At 45.3% G+C, this 19236-nt stretch overlaps 1 protein-coding gene across 1 annotated transcript in view; it reads right to left on the bottom strand.

Moving 5' to 3' along the window:
* The window catches only part of sv2a (synaptic vesicle glycoprotein 2A), a 35987-nt gene that overhangs the window by 5187 nt on the left and 11564 nt on the right, over positions 1-19236 (bottom strand). Inside the window, exons 2-12 of the mRNA XM_069175367.1 lie at positions 16066-16859; positions 7795-7975; positions 6575-6726; positions 6199-6332; positions 5332-5421; positions 4766-4873; positions 3666-3754; positions 3023-3187; positions 2565-2698; positions 936-1142; positions 219-378 (exon numbers count right to left, since the gene is read on the bottom strand). Of these exons, the coding sequence (XP_069031468.1) occupies positions 219-378; positions 936-1142; positions 2565-2698; positions 3023-3187; positions 3666-3754; positions 4766-4873; positions 5332-5421; positions 6199-6332; positions 6575-6726; positions 7795-7975; positions 16066-16693 (2048 nt within the window). The 5' untranslated portion in view covers positions 16694-16859. The remainder of the gene's footprint in view (positions 1-218; positions 379-935; positions 1143-2564; positions 2699-3022; positions 3188-3665; positions 3755-4765; positions 4874-5331; positions 5422-6198; positions 6333-6574; positions 6727-7794; positions 7976-16065; positions 16860-19236) is intronic.

Here is a 19236-nt window from a genome sequence, read left to right as displayed (position 1 = left end):
TAAGATCCTATTAAAGCCATGAGGCGGCACCAAGGGAAGCTGTCTGCTTTACATCACAGGCACCGAGAGCAATTTCACCCCACAATGTCATCCACCGCCGCGAGCCGACCAATCGCGGCGGAGCAGCTCTCTGTGACATCATTCAACGTGTCGTCCGGCGGCGCTCACTCTGCCTCGGCGGCGTCAGGGAGATTTCAGGGCTCGCCTGAGTGACCCACCTCTTGTCGGAGGGGTAGAGCTCCACGGTCAGCACGTCCAGGGCGTTCCAGGAGGCGATGCTGATCCCCCCGAACAGGCAGAGCAGAGCGATCATGGCCGACTCGCTGTTGCCGAAAGACAGGAAGAAACAGCTGATGCAGGAGATCACGCTGGAGCCCGCTGCAGATGCAAAGAGAGAGACAGGAAATCACACTTAATTCAACGGGAAGCCAATAAATATTACACCAGACGAACAATTAAATCAAAATTATGCAAACTGGATCATTTTATTGTCTACAACATTTCATTATCATAATTTTCACTCTTTAATGGAGCATTTATTCAAATAATAGAAATACTTGGGCACATGAAACAATGTGAAACCCTTAAAGAACATATACATTTCTAATGAATTGAAATTGAAGCTCTCGTTTTTCTCGCCCTGCAAGTATGAAGTCGTGGAAGACATTGTTCAACCTCTCTGAATCCTGCAGATTTCATTTCCCACCTTGAGCTGCACGTTTTACGAGGGCTTTCCTCGACGATCCTTGACGTTTATTTTTTAAGGTTCTCCTAAAGAGATTACCATTTTATTAATCCTCAAGTCTCAGCAGGAAATCTGGAACTCATCCTGCTTTCTATTAAATCTACTGGAAAAAGTGCCTTGAAGATGCTCCCGGTGGTTTACGAGGAAACGAGGGAGAGTTTCATATTCTAAGTAATGTGGCCCGCTCTACCTAACATCCTCAACCGTCCGATCTTGTCCATGAGCAGCGCGGAGACAATGTTGCCTGGCAACACGGCCAACGTGCCCAGGAAGCTGACGAAGTAGACCATGTAGGCATTGTTGTCGTCGCTGATGTCGCTGAGCAGGCAGCCCTCTTTGTTGTGCAGGAAGGTGCTGTTGATGAGCTTGCAGTTGACCAGCCTGTACTTGAAGAGATCTGACAGGGGGGAGGAATAGGAGGGGGGAAGGGAGGGGGGACAGAAAGGGACTGATCAGTAAAGCTATTGCCATGAGGGAAGAAAAAAGATGCCGGCATCACTTTTTTGGAGAAGTGTTGCTGGCATCAAACTCAAAATGAGCATTTTAATTAGATGAGTTTGTGTGATTTGCAAATCATTGCATTCTGTTTTTATACATATTTTACACAGAGGCCAAACTTTTTGGGGGGAAATGTGGTAGTAGGGCGAATCTACAAGTTATTTAATGAAATAGGAATCTCAGTGTAATTAGTGAAGACTCTACTGCAGTAAACATCCGTATAATCATCCTACCAATTACTGCGTTTTATTCCCATCATGCAGCAGCGTATAAAAAAATAAGGTGCACTATGGAAACTATCACTCTGCGTTAAGTTCCTCGCAGCGACGTTAAGCCTTAATAAGAAAAACAAGTTTCTAATTCCCGCTGCGACGAGCAGCTCCTGGCGAGCGCTGATAGCAGCCGTCAGCGACCGCAGACAGACAACAAAGACGGAGACGGTTTCTGCTGCCGGCGCGTCTATTGTCTTCGTGTGTGTGGACACAGCTGCTGAAATGTACAACATATGCTGCAGACCTCATTAGAAGTCATGTGACATCGTTTCAGTGGATGAAACAGCGTGATAGTTGGAGATGAGGGACGGCTCTGTAATTTTAACATAATGGATGAGTCACCGGGGGGTTGCTAGGAGACTCTGCAGCTCTGAAACACTGCATTTGGTGAAGTGCCAGTCAGCCGGTCAGTCAGCGGAGGAGCAAAAAAAAGGAATTAATCGAGGTATTTTCTACAAACAGAGCTGTTGTTAAGAGACTGTGCACATTATAAAAGCCTGTTTTTACGAGAACGATGTGATGAACGGCCTCGTTAGATTCACTTCTACACGGCAAACACAAAAAGGGTGAAAGTGTGCCACCAGCTCTGCTTAGAAAGAAGGTATTCACAAGGAGATCTTTGGAGCTACTATAAATAGAAAGGAGAGAAGAAGGGCACACAGACGCCATCGCAACACAACCGCATTTCTGTCATCAGAGTGGATTTTATTATCTTTTTTTTTTTTTCAGGGATTGCTCGGCTTTTAAAATGATGTACGTTTTTGAAAATACATTTAAATAAACTCTTTCTTTCCTGAAAATGTAACAAACTTTCCAAACTGCATGACCTCTCCCTGCAGGTGCCTGCAAGGCGAAGATGAGGGCTGTACGGAGGCACATGTCTCCTCTTCTATTTCGTCGATGGATTCGCGCAACACATATTTAATGCGACAGTTTCCCACCTTATTATTAACAGCATTCAGGTGTGTGTGTGTGTGTGTGTGTGTGTGTGTGTGTGTGTGTGTGTGTGTGTGTGTGTGTGTGTGTGTGTGTGTGTGTGTGATGCCTACCCGTGTTATAGAAGAGCGTGGCGATGAAGGTGCAGTTCTTGAAGAAGGTGTTGCTGGAGGTGATGTCTTCAAAGTAACACTCCTCAAACAGCGAGTCCTCGAACACCATGGACCTCATCCTCAGGTTCATGAACCTGCAGGCGGGCGGGGGAGGAGGGAGGGGGGAGGGGGTGCAAAGAGAGACGAGTCGTATCACAAGCGTTGAACTTAGATATTCTATGAGCATATTACTGCGAGTTTTAACATCTCGGATCAGATGCAGAGTTTCAGGTTGAAAAGCCGAAGTCAAAGGAAACATCACAGAGCGGCTGGTTGAACATGAAGGAGCCCGCGGGGCTTTCGTCCAATCAGAGCAGCGATCAGAATAAAACATTCATATTTCCATCTGATTTGTAGCTCGTCCAGCACAAAGTATTAATGAATAAACTTCATGTCCTGTGAAGGAGGTCTGGACTCACTTGTCGTTGAAGTACTCGCCCTGCTTGTGGACTTGGTTCTCCAGCGTGAAGTTGAAGGTGACGTGTTCCACCTTCTCCTTCAGGAACGTCCTGGTGCGCGACGAGTACTCCTGCTTCTGCAGGTACTTGATCATGTCGGGGAACCACACGGTCAGACCGTAGTAGCTGGAGGAGGAAGAGGAGGAGGAGGAGGAGGAGAGGGAGGAAGAGGAGGAGACCTGCAGATTAAAGATGACGCTTTTTTGAAGACGGACGTGATTTCATCTTCCGGTGCGGTCGGTCTCTGATCATCGTTCTTCTCACAGAATATTAAACATGTTGTCATCTTCAGGACGTCGTTGTGCACGTTTGATAAATGAAGTAAATACAATGAATGTAAAAACATTCTCTTAGCCCGTCTGCACCGACGCTCTCTCACCCTCTGCTGCTGTATTTCTGCTGTTTATTTAGTCACAGATATAAAAAAGTTTGGGGACAAGCAGCACTGATGCAAGAAGACATGACATCATTAGTTTTAACCTTCATGTTATTTTGTTTTAGTGAATTCTGGGCGTCAGTCTGAACTCTGATCACCGACAGATCTTTTCGACTAGCAGCCAAGTAAATTCCTGCATTAAAGCGTCTTTCTGGAAGCTGATGGTACCTGAAGGACATGGAGAACCACACGGCCATCATCATGTAGGTGGTGCGGCGGTACTCGGGGGAGAAAATGGTCAGGAAGTTACTCCACACCTGCAGGAACACACGTAAACACACAAACACACAAACACACAAACACACAGTGGAAACACACAGAGAAAAAACAATAAATATCAGATACACTCATAAAAAGTCAACACGGCAGCAAGCAGACGTCTCGGAGCTCAAGTTTCTTTTCATTAAGTGCAGGACGTAAACACCAAGTCCCAGAATCCGCTTCAAGGCGCCGAGTAAACAAACCACAAACACACACTGGCACCAAATACACACCGTCCACAGAGACAACAACAATAACAACAACAAAAACAGAGCCGTGGCTGAAGGAAAACCTCATCTCAGTTGTGACTGCAGGTTGTTTTCCTCTCTGAAATAAATTACTGCTATAAACAACATTTTATCTGCAGCTGAATACAATAACACAGACTATGTTGATTATGAGGAAATCTGTGACGGTTTAAAGGTTTGAGTTTCCTCACAGTATCTGGCAGGCCGATAAAACCAGAGCACGTCACACAGAAGAGTTGAATTGGTCGCTTTATTTCACACTTCCTGTTTCAGATAGTTGAAGTGTCACATCATCATCAGCCGCGATCGCAGCGACTCTCCGGGCTCACGCTGGGAAATGGTTTTTGGTTTTTGTGAAATGTCGTAGCGTTTTGTTAAATGTTTTTGCGTTGATGAAATGTTTGCGTGTTCTGTGAAATTTGTTTTGCGTTTGACCCTCAGGGCCACCGTACGGTTCCCTCACTTGCAGAGTTAAATAAGAAGATCTCGTAAAGTTTAAAGACCGGAAGAGGAGGTTCACATTTCATCTGGCTCTCATTAATATGAAGAAAATATAAAGAAAGACAAGTTCCTGGTTATATCACACATTTCCTGCTCATCATCTCACAAATTCTCACTTGTATTCTCATTTATTAGTAGATTTGTTTTTTGTCGTAATTTTCCCAGATGTTTTGCCTTGTTTCTCTTTATTTATCTAAACAGGTCATTTTGCAAAAAAAAAATAGTTAGTACTTTTTTTTTTAAAAAGGGCTCGGTCACCTGATGGAAGATGGACGTGAGCTTCAGCCTCCACTTGGCGTGCCAGGAGGCGTTCTCGCTGATGATCACCATGTCGTCCATCTGCTTCACCGTTTTGATGGTGGTCACCTGTGAGGAGCAGAAAACTGGAAAGTTGCCGATTCTTCTTCAAAACACGTTGGACAGAAAGTTTCTCAAATATTCATCGACATCCAAATTAGATGTTGTTAAAAAATTAAATGTACAGTTTTCATTTAATCTGCAAACATTTGAGTGTTTTTATCATTTTATTTTCTGAATGTCTCACATTTATTACAATAATATTTCAAACATGCCCTTTATTATAATTGATTTGAGTCAATGATAAGAAGAGTTTATGAAATATGTGCTTGTTTCATTTAAGTGTTAATGTGCGCTGAGCAGCTCGAGGCATTAAGAGATCACAGAAGTTTAAAGCACATCTGTTGAAACTTATTAACATGCAGAATTATGCAGCACAGAGCTGTAAACCTGCTGCACTGGATCAACCCTCTGATGGTAAATATTCTGCTTATATATGCATCATTTATAAATCCTTCATGACTCACGGAGAAGACCCTCTCTGGGTAACCTTTGGCCCTCATGTTGGTGTCGTGGACCTGCTTCAGGATCATCCACGCCTCGTCGTGTTTCCCGTTCTGGAGGAGGAAAAGTCACAAATACAACGTCGTACGTTAGCGAGCTTGTGGAGAGTTTCTGCAGCAGCTCCATAAGACGTCGTGATGAAAGCCAGAAATCAGGGTAAAAACGATCTGACGGATATTTAGAAAAAGGGTTTCCTCCGATATTAAAGCTTTTGAACTTTTAAATTCAACAGCGAGTAAAAGGAAATATTACCACAAGATCAAGAATGTTTGACCTTTATTTACTCCCATGTTTGAGTGATATCTGCTGATGTCAGTGAAAAGTGTGTGTTTGTGGCTGTGCATGTGCATGTGCATGTGCATGTGCGTGTGTGTGTGTGTGCGTGTGTGTGTGTGTGTGTGTGTGTGTGTGTGTGTGTGCGCGCGTGTCTTGAAACATCAAAGTTCCTGCAGGAAGAAGTGAGTGAACGACAACTAAAGAAAAGAACCTCTGTTTGCATAAACCAGCATCCAAATCAAAGTCCTGCTGTTTACAGGAGCTGAAAGTGTCTCATCAGCACATAAACAGGCATTTTAAATGTCAATCACCTTTAAAAGCACTTCAAAGCATCTTTATGTCCAGTACGTTACAGTGTGGTGATGCTCAGCCTGCTCCAGGGTGAACGCACAATACGCACGTATTTATTTAGTCATTCAAAATCTCCTGGAAAAGTGTGCGAGCAGCACTTTGTCTGCAGCAGCGTGTCGTGCACTTCAGGGGCCGTTTATGCATTCAGAGTCAGAATTAATGCAGACGATAAAGCGAGTGTGGTGCGAGGCGACGGGGCCGACCTCCAGGAAGAAGCGGGGGCTCTCGGGCATGGTGGTGAGGGCGGAGATGGCCGCCACGGCCGGGAAGGCACACACCAACACGAAGACGCGCCAGCTGTGGAACTGGTAGGCCGAACCCATCTGGAAGCTCCAGCCTGCACAGGAAGAGGAACACGTGAGCACGGAGGCCGCGGACAGACGTTAATTCTGCCTGCGAGCAGCTTCCTCTGCTGATGCCGTGGAGCTCGGTGCCTGTTTGTAATGCGGGGATTTGTGTCGTGTGTGCAGCTGCATCGCCTGAGAACGACCGAGTCAATGAAATCACTGATCTAATTACACCCGGATCAAACACCACTGATGAAGTCGTCTCGTTAACCGACAGGGATGTTGTCCTCACCGTAGTGCGGGATGATGGCCCAGGCCATGGCGGAGGCGTAGATGCCGCCGATCATCCAGAACATGCAGAGCCAGCTCAGATGCTCCCCTCGCTTCTCCTGGGCCAAGAACTCAGAGTAGTAGGAGAAGACGATCGGGATGGAGCCGCCGATGCTGCCGAGTCACAAGGGGGGGGGGGGGGGGGGGGGAGGGGGGGGGCAGAGGAGGAGAATTAAAGGAGGAACAAGAGGAGGAATCCACATGAAGGAGAAGCAAGCGCTGGGGAAGAATAATAGAAACCTACAGTCTGCAGTTGTTTTTGTTTTTTTAACCATTTATATCATGTGGTTACAGTAACATACTTGGTTGTATCCTACAGTATTTATATAATTTTGTATATCCGATCCACCAGTCAAATGAAACAAGTATTCCCCGGAGGTTTTATCTAAATTTAGAGATAAATCCAGCTGAAGAGGAGCGCTGTGTCTTCAGTCCACTTTGTGTTGGGGGAATTTTTTTTTAAATTTTTTTTCCTCTGCGTCACCGTCAAAACCTCAACAGCATGATGTCATATAGAAATATTTCCAGTGTGGCTGAAGCTAAAATAACATTTACTCATTTTATCTAAAACAGGTCTTCTTGAATCTTCTTTTCTAATGAATGAGGGATTATTTTCAGATGGACCTCCAGAAAACTAATAAGAAGGAGTGACTTTAGCTAACAACACCGAGATAACTGATGGACACATTTTATTCACTTTGGATTTGATGAGAGAAGTTGAATGGGAGTCTATGGAGCCGGAGGCTTTTTGGAGCCGACCTCTAGTGGCACTCGCTGGTATTGCAGCTTAAGACACTTCTTCATCGGGTAACGCTGTTTCAGATGTTCGATAGATGGAGAAATTAGAGTTGTGGCAGCGTGAGCACGAGGCAGGAAGTTAGATTAACGGTAATACATTTGTCATTTCAGCCACCACTACCAGCAGCAGTCGCTGTCCGTGGTGCTGAAGAAGAATCATCTTTGCCCTGCAGTAAAGCACAATCACCCTTTCTCCACAAGCGAGTTGTCTCGTTGCCATAGCTACATGTCTGTACTCCCAGCTTCAGTCGTTAAGAACTCATTTGGATCTATTGTTTGGAAGTTGTTGACTGCAATAAATGCAGCGACATCTCAGGATGAGGTTTGTTTCCTATTAAAGTCCACAGCGGTCGTCTCATTTCCGCGACTCATCGGTCTCCTCACCCGACACCGGATGCCAGGCGGCAGAAGAGGAAGGAGACGTAGCCCTGGACGAAGGACGAGAAGAAGGCGAACACGCTGTTGATGGAGAGGGAAATGAGGAGCGTCTGCCGTCGACCGATCCGGTCGGCCAGGCCGCCCCACACGAAGGCGCCGACCATCATCCCCAGGTACACGATGAGACCTGCGGAGAGGACGGAGGAGGAGGGAGGAGGACGGATGAGGAGGGAGGAGGACGGAGGAGGAGGGAGGAGGGAAGAGGACGAAGGAGGGAGGAGGACGGAGGAGGAGGACGGAGGATGGAAGAGAAGGGAGGAGGATGGAGGAGAAGGGAGGAGGACGGAGGAGGACAGGGAGGAGGTCAGAGGAGGGAGGAGGATGGAGGAGGACGGAGGAGGACGGAGGAGGAGGGAGGAGGAGGGAGGATGAGGAGAAGAGAAACAGAGAACATGGTAATGAGTTATTATTCATCAGTAAACAGTGATATTACTTCAAGCCTTCACTTCCACTCATTAGATTCCCAACGATCCATAAATGAGCAGTTTGCATGAAGTACAACACGGAGCGAGAGATTTAATCACCTGAACCTCACAGAGAGAAATCACAACAACAGGAACAATTTAGATTTCAGCCAAAAAATTAAAACATAATTAAAAGCGCATTAAACAGAAACCGTAAAACCGTTTAAATTGTATTTTAGTAGAGAAAGCGACAAAGAAATGAAAAGGGATGTAAACCAACAGGTGTTTGAAGAGGTCCCTGACAGCAGGCACATAATTATCTCATTAGATATGAATCACAATTACCAAACAAAAGTTCTTAAATCTACAAAAATCACAATTTAAGAGAGAATAAAACTCACTCAAACAATAACAACTCCATCTCAAAAGTAAAACTTATGATTTTCTCTGATCTGGAAAGAATAGCATTAAGAAAATAAACAAAAATGAAGAAAAATTATCTTTAAAAATCTTTAAAAACATACACACGATACGGTAATAATAATAAACAGCAGGACTGAACTACTTTATGAAGACGATAATCAAAAGAACGACTGGAATCAATCATCTTACAACTTCTGATTGAGAGAAAAAGTTCGAGTTAGATCAGAAGATGAATATCAATCTGAGGTCTGGAGGTCCGGTGACGATCTCAGAAATGAGGAGATTCAGGAAGTGAGCATAATTAAAGTGCACCAGATTTATACGATATACTTATAGCTTTATAACTTCATACTTTGTGCACAGAACATCTTACAACTTCTGCATTGTGTTTTTTTTTTTTTTTGTTTTTTTTTGTACCGACAACATTATTATGCCGAAACAGTAACACGGTGAATATCTCAGGAAAAAAAACAGGTTTTATCCGTCAGGACGTCTCGGCCGGGAGGAGACAGGTCGATAACGGAAACAAACAGCATCTCAGTCAATGCGGCCGTGTCAGTCTAAGTGTGTACATGACTCATTGGAGACACACACACACACACACACACACACACACACACACACACACACACACACACACACACACACACGTCCTGTCAGAGCTTCCAGTGACAGAACTTATTGGTGGGATCACACTGAATGAATCAGGAGGGAGGAGGCGGAGCCTGCTGGTGACATCTGTAGTTCAACCTCATCATCACTATTTTCTGTACGTTTAAGGTCAATAATCAGTGAACACAAGCGAGTCGATATCCTCGATTTTTTTTGATCAATTGAAGTGATAAAATCTCAAGCTGAAGAGGCGAAACTGAAAAACACACGGCAGAACAATTTCAACTAAACGGTCCGCTTGTTCCAGAACGTTCAAACACATCTGAAACACGTTGAGTTCATTTTGTCGTCTATTATTGAACGAGGTTGTGTTACTTGGAAAAGTTTATATATCTTAAACATTCAGGAAAAATGAATTATGAAAGGTAAACAAAGAACTCGAGTTTAAATAAATGGAAAATATCAAAGACTTGGGACCCTGAGTTATACATATTTATGACCCCCTATGAAACCATGTTCATATTTGTTTTCAGTTGTTTGCTATAAGCTGCAGCATTTAATTTGATCTATTATGTTGTATTATTGTATATTTGTGTGTGCGTGATGTTACGGTTTCTGTTTATTAATTGTATTACTGCATTTGTTGTGTTTTGTGGAGATGTGTTGTTTTGTGTTTACAAAAAAAAAAGGTTTTAAGGGTCTAATAGGAACTTTGCAGCTTTATCTTTGACACAAATATTAATAAGAAGTCCTTTAAAGTGTTCAGAATAAAGCAAAGTTCAAACACCTGCAGTTCAATAACAGTCTTGAAAAACACGACAAGATTTAAAGTCCAAACCAAGAAGACTCATCAGGGAAAGTGAAGAGTTTGTCCGTAAACTCTTCACTCTGCGGGATCATAATCGGCTCAGCTCGACCTCTAATGAGGAACTCCTCGACTGTCCGGAGGGAAGAAATGGATCTAAAATCATCCCGATCATCCTCCAGAGTGGAGCCAGATTAAGAAGGAAAATATGAGGCAGATAATTCCACTTAACGATTGTATCGTCACTTTTATTTTTAAGGCCTGAGACGGTGGCGTTGGAGTGAGATGTAACAGGTATGACAGCTGCTCCTCACCTCAAAGCACGAGCAGCAATAATAACAACAACAACAACAACAAGTGGGATCACAGCACAACATCTAATACTGTTTGTTGGTTTTGTGGCGTGAACGAGGCCGACAGACGAGCTGCTGAGGGGTCAATTAGGAAAACACTGAAGAAGAAGAAGAAGCAGCCTGGTGGGCTTTAAAGGGATCTGATGGATCAGTGAAGAAGATGAAGATGAAGATGTTGGACTCGTGATGCTGAGGTAGGAGAGAAAGGTTGTGTGTGTGTGTGTGTGTGTGTGTGTGTGTGTGTGTTCTGTCCTCTGTGTATTTCCATGTAAACACTGAAGTGCTGAATTGGGGAAGAAGGTGACTTTCACTCCCACGTTTGATCGATTGCAGAAAGAATTTCTGTGTTTATGTTGGCACATGTCCATAGTGTGTGTGTGTGTGTGTGTGTGTGTGTGTGTGTGTGTGTGTGTGTGTGTGTGTGTGTGTGTGTGTGTGTGTGTGTGTGTCTTTGTAAGCAGATTCATGCCCTGACGATGCACAAAGTTTGCTTTATGAGGAAGAAGCCTCCAGAATATAAATCCTAAGACTTTGTTAGATTTAGGTTTGTGCAAGTAGTGGCTGTGGAAATGTACATTCAGTCGGTGCAATGTCACCTGAAGGGATGGAAACGTGACTCATAGTGTGTGTGTGTGTGTGTGTGTGTGTGTGTGTGTGTGTGTGTGTGTGTGTGTGTGTGTGTGTGTGTGTGTGTGTGTGTGTGTGTAGAGCCCCAGCTGTGAGCCTCCTCTCCTGACAACACAGCTCAGAGCAGCGACTACAAGCGGAGGATGATGATGATGATGATGAGGATGAGGATGAGGATGAGGATGATAAATGGGCTCAGCAACCGCAATGCAGCAGCATCAAGGTGGACGGACGGACGGACGGACAGAGAGACGGACGGACGGACAGAAACGTTTATGAGCAGAATCTTGAATGGAGTGCAGCCCTGAATATTTCCCTCTCTGCTCTCATCTCGTTGATCTGGACCTCAGCAGGAGATAGTAGCAGCGAACTGGTGAACATTACGCAATGTTTGGCTGCTAAGGAAGCAGATATGTTACTCAGGAGCAGGTGGAGACCAAAAGTGGAGCTACGAGAGCGTTAATATTGACCTGGTGGCCAAAACCACGACTCCAAATGACCTTCCAGATGCTGGATGTTTAAATGAACAATTATTTGCCAAAAGGACTCTTAAAAAACAAAAACAAAAAAGTGATGATATGTCGAGTTGTGTTTACAGCTAGTGTTCAGGCCAACCAGTTCTTCATGTTATATCTATTTAACACAGCGAGTCTTAAATAATGCATTTTGTTCTGTTAAATTATTTTACTGGTTGTTTTTTGGTTGTTTTTTTTGGTTGTTTTTTAATTCCCTTGGGGATTTGTTACATATTTATTTCCACTGACTTTCTACACTGGGCAGTAACATCTCAAATAACCTTTATTTTCCATGCTATACTTTAATAAGTCATGTGACAGAGACGAGCGGGACAAGGTGCGAAAGGACGAGAAAGAGGAGAGGCAGGAGTCTCCAGACAGCTGAGCACCTCCGTACACTGGAGAGGAAGTGGGGGGGGGAGGGGGAGATGGAGAGAGGGCAAAAATAAAGAGAGAGAGAGGGGAGGCGAGGGGGGAGGCGAGAGGGGGGGAGGGTGGCCAGTCGGCACTGTGGCAGAGCTCCCAAAGGCTCCAGGGGAAACTGAGTGTGCACGAACATGGGAAAAAAAAGTGTGTGTCACTGCAGGGCTGTGTTTCTGTGTGTGTGTGTGTGTGTGTGTGTGTGTGTGTGTGTGTGTGTGTGTGTGTGTGTGTTGTGTGTGTGTGTGTGTGTGTGTGTGTGTGTGTGTGTGTGTGTGTGTGTGTGTGTGTGTGTGGGAGGAGGGCCACTATTAATAGCTGGTTTTCCCCTTTCTGCCAGAGCGCGCAGGCCTTTCTGAACGCGCCGCCGGTGGAGCTGCAGCTTCTCATCAGCTGACTCCGCCGGGCGCCATCACGCTGCTCACTGCTGACCGCTGAGAGATGACGAGGACATAAACGCTTTTCAACCGCAGCAGAATCACTTAGTACTGCGATGTGAATGCAGGATCCCCCTTTCACCCCCCCAAAAAAGGAGGGAAATAACTCATGAAATAATCCGGTTGGTTGGTTACATGCAGCTTTATTTTCGGCACCTTGTGGAAGCAATGACTTCTAAAAAAGGTTGTGTGTTTTTATGGTATTTCAAAGCATCCGTTATAAAGGTGCTTATTGGATGCAGGATCTGTACATCGATACTCCAGCACCGTCCTCTACTGATGGGCTTTATTGTTGAGTTTACTTTGGATTATAAGTAGCAGCAAACCACCGATAACTTGCAAATGAAATACTAGAAAATACTAGAAAGCACGAGTGAGTTAAATTTGCAACAAATTTGAACAAAATCCCTTCAGACGTTCCTGAAGCATCGCATGAGCATAGGACAATGTGATGGGACAATGACCTTCACCTTTGACCTTTGCCCACCAAAATGTTATCACTTCTCAGTTGGTACCAAGTGAATGTTTTTGTCAAGTTTAAAGAAATTCCCTCAAAGCGTTCTTGAGATATCGCGCTCACGAAAACAGGACAGACGGACGAGAGGGACATGGGGTCGCGGTGACCTTGAACTTTGACCTTTAAACCACCAAACATCCTTGAAACCGAGTGAACAACTGTGTCGGATTTTAAGAAATTCCCGGGCGTTCCTGAGATGTCGCGTTCACGTGAATGTGTTGAATTGAGGTCGCAGTGGCCTTGACCTTTGACCCCCCCCCCCACATAATCAAATCAGTTCGTCCTTGATATCAAATCAACTGTTTTGCCAAGTTTGAAGAAATTCCCTCGAGGTGTTCTTGACATTTACAAGAACGTAAAACGTGCTGATTTTTTCCTCCACATCTACATGAATAACAGCTCCATCATGTTGAAACATTTCTGCCAGACGACAGAATAAAAACATGAATCTGTCACCTGCTCGCTCGCATATTTATTCTCCAACGTTAGTTGAATATTAATTTGCAGGCTGAATTTAATTTCCATTTAAAATAATGTGCATCAAAATGTGTTGCTAATTACATCCAGCAGGCTGCAGCATTCAGGAGCATTCAGGAGCATTCAGGAGCATTCAGCAGCATTCAGGTACATTCAGGAACATTCAGGAGCATTCAGGAGCATTCAGCAGCATTCAGGTACATTCAGGAACATTCAGGAGCATTCAGGAGCATTCAGCAGCATTCAGGTACATTCAGGAACATTCAGGAACATTCAGGAGCATTCAGGAACATTCAGGAGCATTCAGGAGCATTCAGGAACATTCAGGAACATTCAGGAGCATTCAGGAACATTCAGGAGCATTCAGCAGCATTCAGGAACATTCAGGAACATTCAGGAGCATTCAGGAACATTCAGGAGCATTCAGGAGCATTCAGCAGCATTCAGGTACATTCAGGAACATTCAGGAGCATTCAGGAGCATTCAGGAGCATTCAGCAGCATTCAGGAGCATTCAGGAACATTCAGGAACATTCAGGAACATTCAGGAGCATTCAGGAGCATTTAGGAGCATTCAGGAACATTCAGGAGCATTCAGGAGCATTCAGGAACATTCAGGAGCATTCAGGAGCATTTAGGAGCATTTAATGAACACAGTCACAAAGACAGCTGAATGGAACAACTGTTCTTCTTCTTCTTCTTTCCATGACGACAAACAGCGTGCTGCAGCTGCAACCTCTGCAGCGTCACAACAAGGACAAACCAGTGACGACCGCTCTGAGCATCACATTGTCTCCTCAAAAAAAGAAAAAACCCGCTGCAGCAGACTCTCGTGTGAAAGACTCACGCTGGTTTTTAATTCTCTTATTTTGTTTAAAAACCCGACATAACCACAGGATCCATGATGATGTGAAAACCAAGAGAGAGCATGAGTTTAAAGGAGGTGCTCAGATGGAGCATGATGAGAGGGGGGGGGGGGGGTGTAGGGAGGGGAGGACACTGAGGCATGATGGGATGCGGAGAGGTATGAGGCGCTCTAGCATGAGTCAGGCATGTTGTGTAACAAAGGGAGGGGGAGGGGGGTGGCAACGGAGGCCTGACGGGTCTCCCTACTGGCTCCGCCCCCCTCAACATAACACATAAACCAGCCGGAGGGGTGGAGGGGGGGAGGTGGAGGGGGTGGAGGGGCTTTAATCCAGTACTACTACTTTCTGCTTTTTTTTTTTATCTCCACTCTTTTTATGGAAGTTCAGATTTATTTTAAATGTTTATTCTGGAAAATGATTTGTCGTCCTTCTGTGCTTTTTACCTTCTGATGGCAATTTCTCATCATAATTCTCCTTTTTGTATATTTTTTGGTCTATTTTTCTTTTTCTTACAACCTTCGGTCTCTTTTATTTTCTTCCTTTATTACTTTTGTGCATCGTTCTTTGTTCATTTCCTCTTTTTGTAAAACTGTGGAAAAAAAAAATGCTCATCTTCGTTACAATAATTGCTTTGATCGTGAAAACTGCTGAGCAACTATCTGTGGATTTACAGCAACATGATCTTTTCCTGTTTCTGTCCCGGCTGAATGTACGTTCAATATTTACGTCTCTATTACCTCTCGGCTCGGCTCCCTGAGGGAAACGTCTGGCTCTTCAGCTGCTCAACGCTCCGGTGTGTTCGCCGGCTTGTTGCTAACGGCGTGGCGACCACTGAGCGAGTCGCTCGGAGGTTTTTACTCCGAAGAAACAGCTGGCTGCCGTGGCTGAACAAAACAACGAGCTGGGAGACTTAAACAAAACCGGAAAAAAAGATGCAAGACGGGAAACCAGTAGCTTGAAATGCTAAGATGCTAAAAATTAGGGGTAAAAAAAAATCTTTGAGGGTTAAACAACATTTCAGCTTTGACCTCAAATCGAAGTAAATATGCGAAAAATGGTCACGACCCTCTGAGTGGATAATTATCTCAGCAGAGATCGTCGAAATCATCGACGTTGAATTATGTAACTGGACATTTGATATCGGGAAGTTCAGGCTGGATTTGAAGTCGTGTCTCCTCACACCTCCGATGAAACACACACTTTATATCTAAACAGCACTTTTCCTCAGGAGACCTCCGGCCCCGTTCGCGGTGTCCTGGCTGGGCAGCCAATGACAGATGGCGAGGCAGGCGCTGGACTCTGATTGGACCCCGTTAGCCTCGGGAGTGGAAAACGATCGCTGGTTCTTCGCCTGCTTTTTTATACACACACACGCACACACACACACACACACACACACACACACACACACACACACACACACACACACACACACACAGTCCAGCCAGGAAACAGCTCAAGTGAAGCGGAGAACGAGCTGTTTTGATTGGCTGAGGCTTCGATTTAAAAGGCTGCTGCACGGCCAGTTGAATCTTAAATAGCTGTAGTTCCACCGCTGACAAGGTGTTGAGAAGCAATTACACGGGAGAGAGACGCAAAAAGGTGAAGTGATAAAATGTGAAGTGGTGGCGATAAACAGAGAGAAGACGAGCTGAAACAAAAGCTGCTGAATGGACAGAAACACCAGAAGATCCGTCCTCCTGTTGTTTTCAGCAGCTTATTTTTTGGGGGGAACAAGAAGAGTGATATTTGGACGTCTTACCCAGCATGCCTTTGTTGGGCTCCGATAGACACATGTCCTTCTCTGCACTGGGCAGCACGAAGCCGACCACGAAGATCTCCACGCCGTCCGCCATCAGCGCCAGGCCCAGGATGAAGTAGAGCGTCCACTGGAACTTTCCGTGGCCGCACTCCTGCAGGATGGCTTCGTACTGCTCCGCCAGCTCCTCCTGGTCTTTCCTCCGCTCGGCCTCGTACGCCGAGCGGTCCCTGAACTGCCGCGCCTGGGCGGCCGCCAAGCCGTCCACGGCGTCCTCGCCTTCCACGCCGGCCGCCTTGCCCGACTCGCCCCTCGGGATGCCCTGGTACTCGCCCTCGTAGATCTCGTCGTCCTCGTCGTGTCCTTCGGTGGAGTCGCTGTGGCCCTCGTCGTCGTTGGCCCGGCTGTCGTTGCGGTAATATCCACCGTCGTTGCCCGGCGCGCCGCCGTAGTCTTCGTCGTCGTCGTCCTCCTCGAAGCGCTTGTAGGAGCGCTTGGTGTACTCGTCGGTCATCTTGTCCACGCCGCGCCCCACCTTCTTGCCGACCTGCTTCTTGGCGACCTTGGCGATGTCCTTGGCGCCGCGGATGAAGTCCGAGCGGCCGTCCCTGTAGCGCCCGTCGTCCTCCATCGTGGATGTGTAGAGGTGGTGGTCAGCTGCTGCGAGGAGTGGGAGGTATCAGGAGCGGCCCAAGCACATGAGTGTGCCCCGGGGGGGGATGTTCTGTGAGCTGCTAACTTCAGCACCGCGGACAGCTCCCCGCTCCGCTGCACGACTCTGAGCGCGCTCACACGTCCTGTGGAAGAGACGACGTCTTAGTGAGTCACCATGCATGTCAGGAAGAAACAGCCATCGTAAGCACATTTTTAAACAGTCCAGATTAAAGGTAGTTAATAGTGATCACATGGCGTTGACACATTTATCTGACTCGGCACTGCCGGCTGAAAAAAAACAAAAAAACAAAGAGGACATGACAGCTTTAAGGAGCTGACATCTGAGTCCAGGAGCTCAGCGGCCTGCGTGGAGCGAACAGCAGATATCTCGACGTCCAACGCAAATCACAGTGTGGCATATACAGCAGAGCAGCGCTAACATACAACCTGAGCGTGCTGCGACACAGGTCCAGTTTAACGTGTTCCTAAAAGCAAACCTCGTGTGCTGTTGAGATAAAATGTAAAAGGACACATTGCTCGGTATTACAGGAGGTGATCAGCCTCGACAGTCAATAAATCAATGAGCCATGTGATTAATAGCGGCACAAAGGAGGGCGGTCGTAACTTACTCCAGACTTATTATGGCTGCTCATTAAAACATATTTAACCTATTTGTAAAAGTGCTCTGGGAGGAAGAGCGGCAGATGTAACTAGAGGAGGAGGAGGAGGAGGGGAGGAGGAAGAAGAGGGGAGGAGGGAGGCAGCAGGAGGGAGGGAATCTTTGAAAGCTTCCTGTGCGGCCTCGGGGATGTCGAGCCGACAAGATTAGTGCCGAGCCAACATCATACGACCCGAAGGTCTGCCGGGACGCCTGAGTTTCTAAGAACGGGCTCGGTGAAAGTAAAACCCGAGAAGACGGCAAGAAACGTTCATCAGTGAGATCCTGTTTCATTCTCTGCACACGATGAATACAAAAAATACCATAAAATATCCCCATCAGCTGGTCACGTGGAATATTTTGGCATTAAAGGATCCGTTGTGAGAAATCGACTTTCTCTCAAGAGGTTGATCTAATTTTTTCAGACTTTTTCAGGGATTAGATTTCAGATTATTTAAACAATTTAAATACATAAATACTCAGATTTATACATTAAAAAATAAAGAAGTTATGATAAGAGCTTTGGGTGTTTTTCTGTAGGACTCTTAGCTACATGCTAATAACGCTAAGGGGCTGATGCTACGATGTTAGCCATGTTCAGCACCCTACATTACCGTGTTAGCACAAGGCACGGTCGGCATGACGATAGTTTCTCAGGTATTTAGTTGTAGATTAAAGTGATAAGACACTTTGTGATCATTGTAGGCAAACAAAGAAATTTTTCCACAGTTTGGTGACATAAATAAAAAGAAAAAAAGCAGCAAAGTGTTGGAAAAATTAAGATTTTGACTGGATGATAACGAATGAAACGGGTTTTTTTAATCAATTTAAGTGACTACAGTTTATCTGGAGGTCGACGGGAACGTTTGCACCAAAATTGATGGCTATCTGAATAATAGTGTCCAGACATTTAATAATAATTAATAATAATAATAATAACAATGCATTGTATTTGTATAAGTGCTTTTCAAGATACTCAAAGACACTTTACAGGTTAAAATGATCAAAACAACATAATAAAACACAATAATCACATTATTTAACTCTTGACGTTGGATGTTCACTTCATTGTCGTGTTAAAAGAAAAGTCCAGAAATCATCAAAGATTATTAAACATTATTAATGTCTAAATTTAGGAGCAGTCGGATCAAACTAATGGGCCGAAGGACAGGAAGACATTTAAAATGTGGCACACGTACAGAAGTTCCTTCCTCTCGTCATAAAGCTGTCGGTAGAGACGTTTTCTCTTCATGTTTATAGATTATTAGTCCAGATTACAGGTCACAGCATCAGTGAGCGACGTGTTGGGGGTCAAACGCACAAACACTCGAGGACGAACTGCAGCGACGAGGTGGAATCGATTTCACTGCTTCGGCCTTCGGAGACAATTTCTCACTTCAAACCAGCTTCTGTGAACAAATTGTTTTCGTTTTTTTAGCTGAATAACGGAGTTAAATCTTTGGATCAGTAAAGATCTCTTATAGTTTATTCCATCGATCGATCAGCCTTCATTTTGTGTTTCGTCTTTAAAACGCTGCAGATCTCCCGTTAAAACGTTTTCTCACTCCGAAGGACGTCGTGAGCGAACGCTGTGAAAGACATTTGGTGTGTCGAGATCTCCTCCTGTGAAATGCTCACTTCAGTTTTCACTCGTTGTGCGTTTGTGAGAAATCAGCGAGCGACTCACAAAGCTGCAGTCCGGAGACTCAGGAAGTGACCATATTTGGATGAGCTGGGGGAGGAGCCAGTGGTGGATCTGACCGATCTGATTGGAAACCTGACGATGCTACGTCCCGCCCACCGATAGCTGTAACCTGACTGCACCACAGGCCTGTCAATCAAACAGACACGCCCCCAAAAAC

Source organism: Embiotoca jacksoni, unplaced genomic scaffold (genome assembly GCF_022577435.1).
Source record: "Embiotoca jacksoni isolate LCO1_2020_lvr unplaced genomic scaffold, fEmbJac1.0.p SCAF_66, whole genome shotgun sequence".
NCBI classification, from domain to species: Eukaryota; Metazoa; Chordata; class Actinopteri; family Embiotocidae; genus Embiotoca; species Embiotoca jacksoni.
The sequence above is the reverse complement of the archived record's forward strand: the minus strand, read 5'-3'. Positions and strand labels throughout refer to the sequence as shown.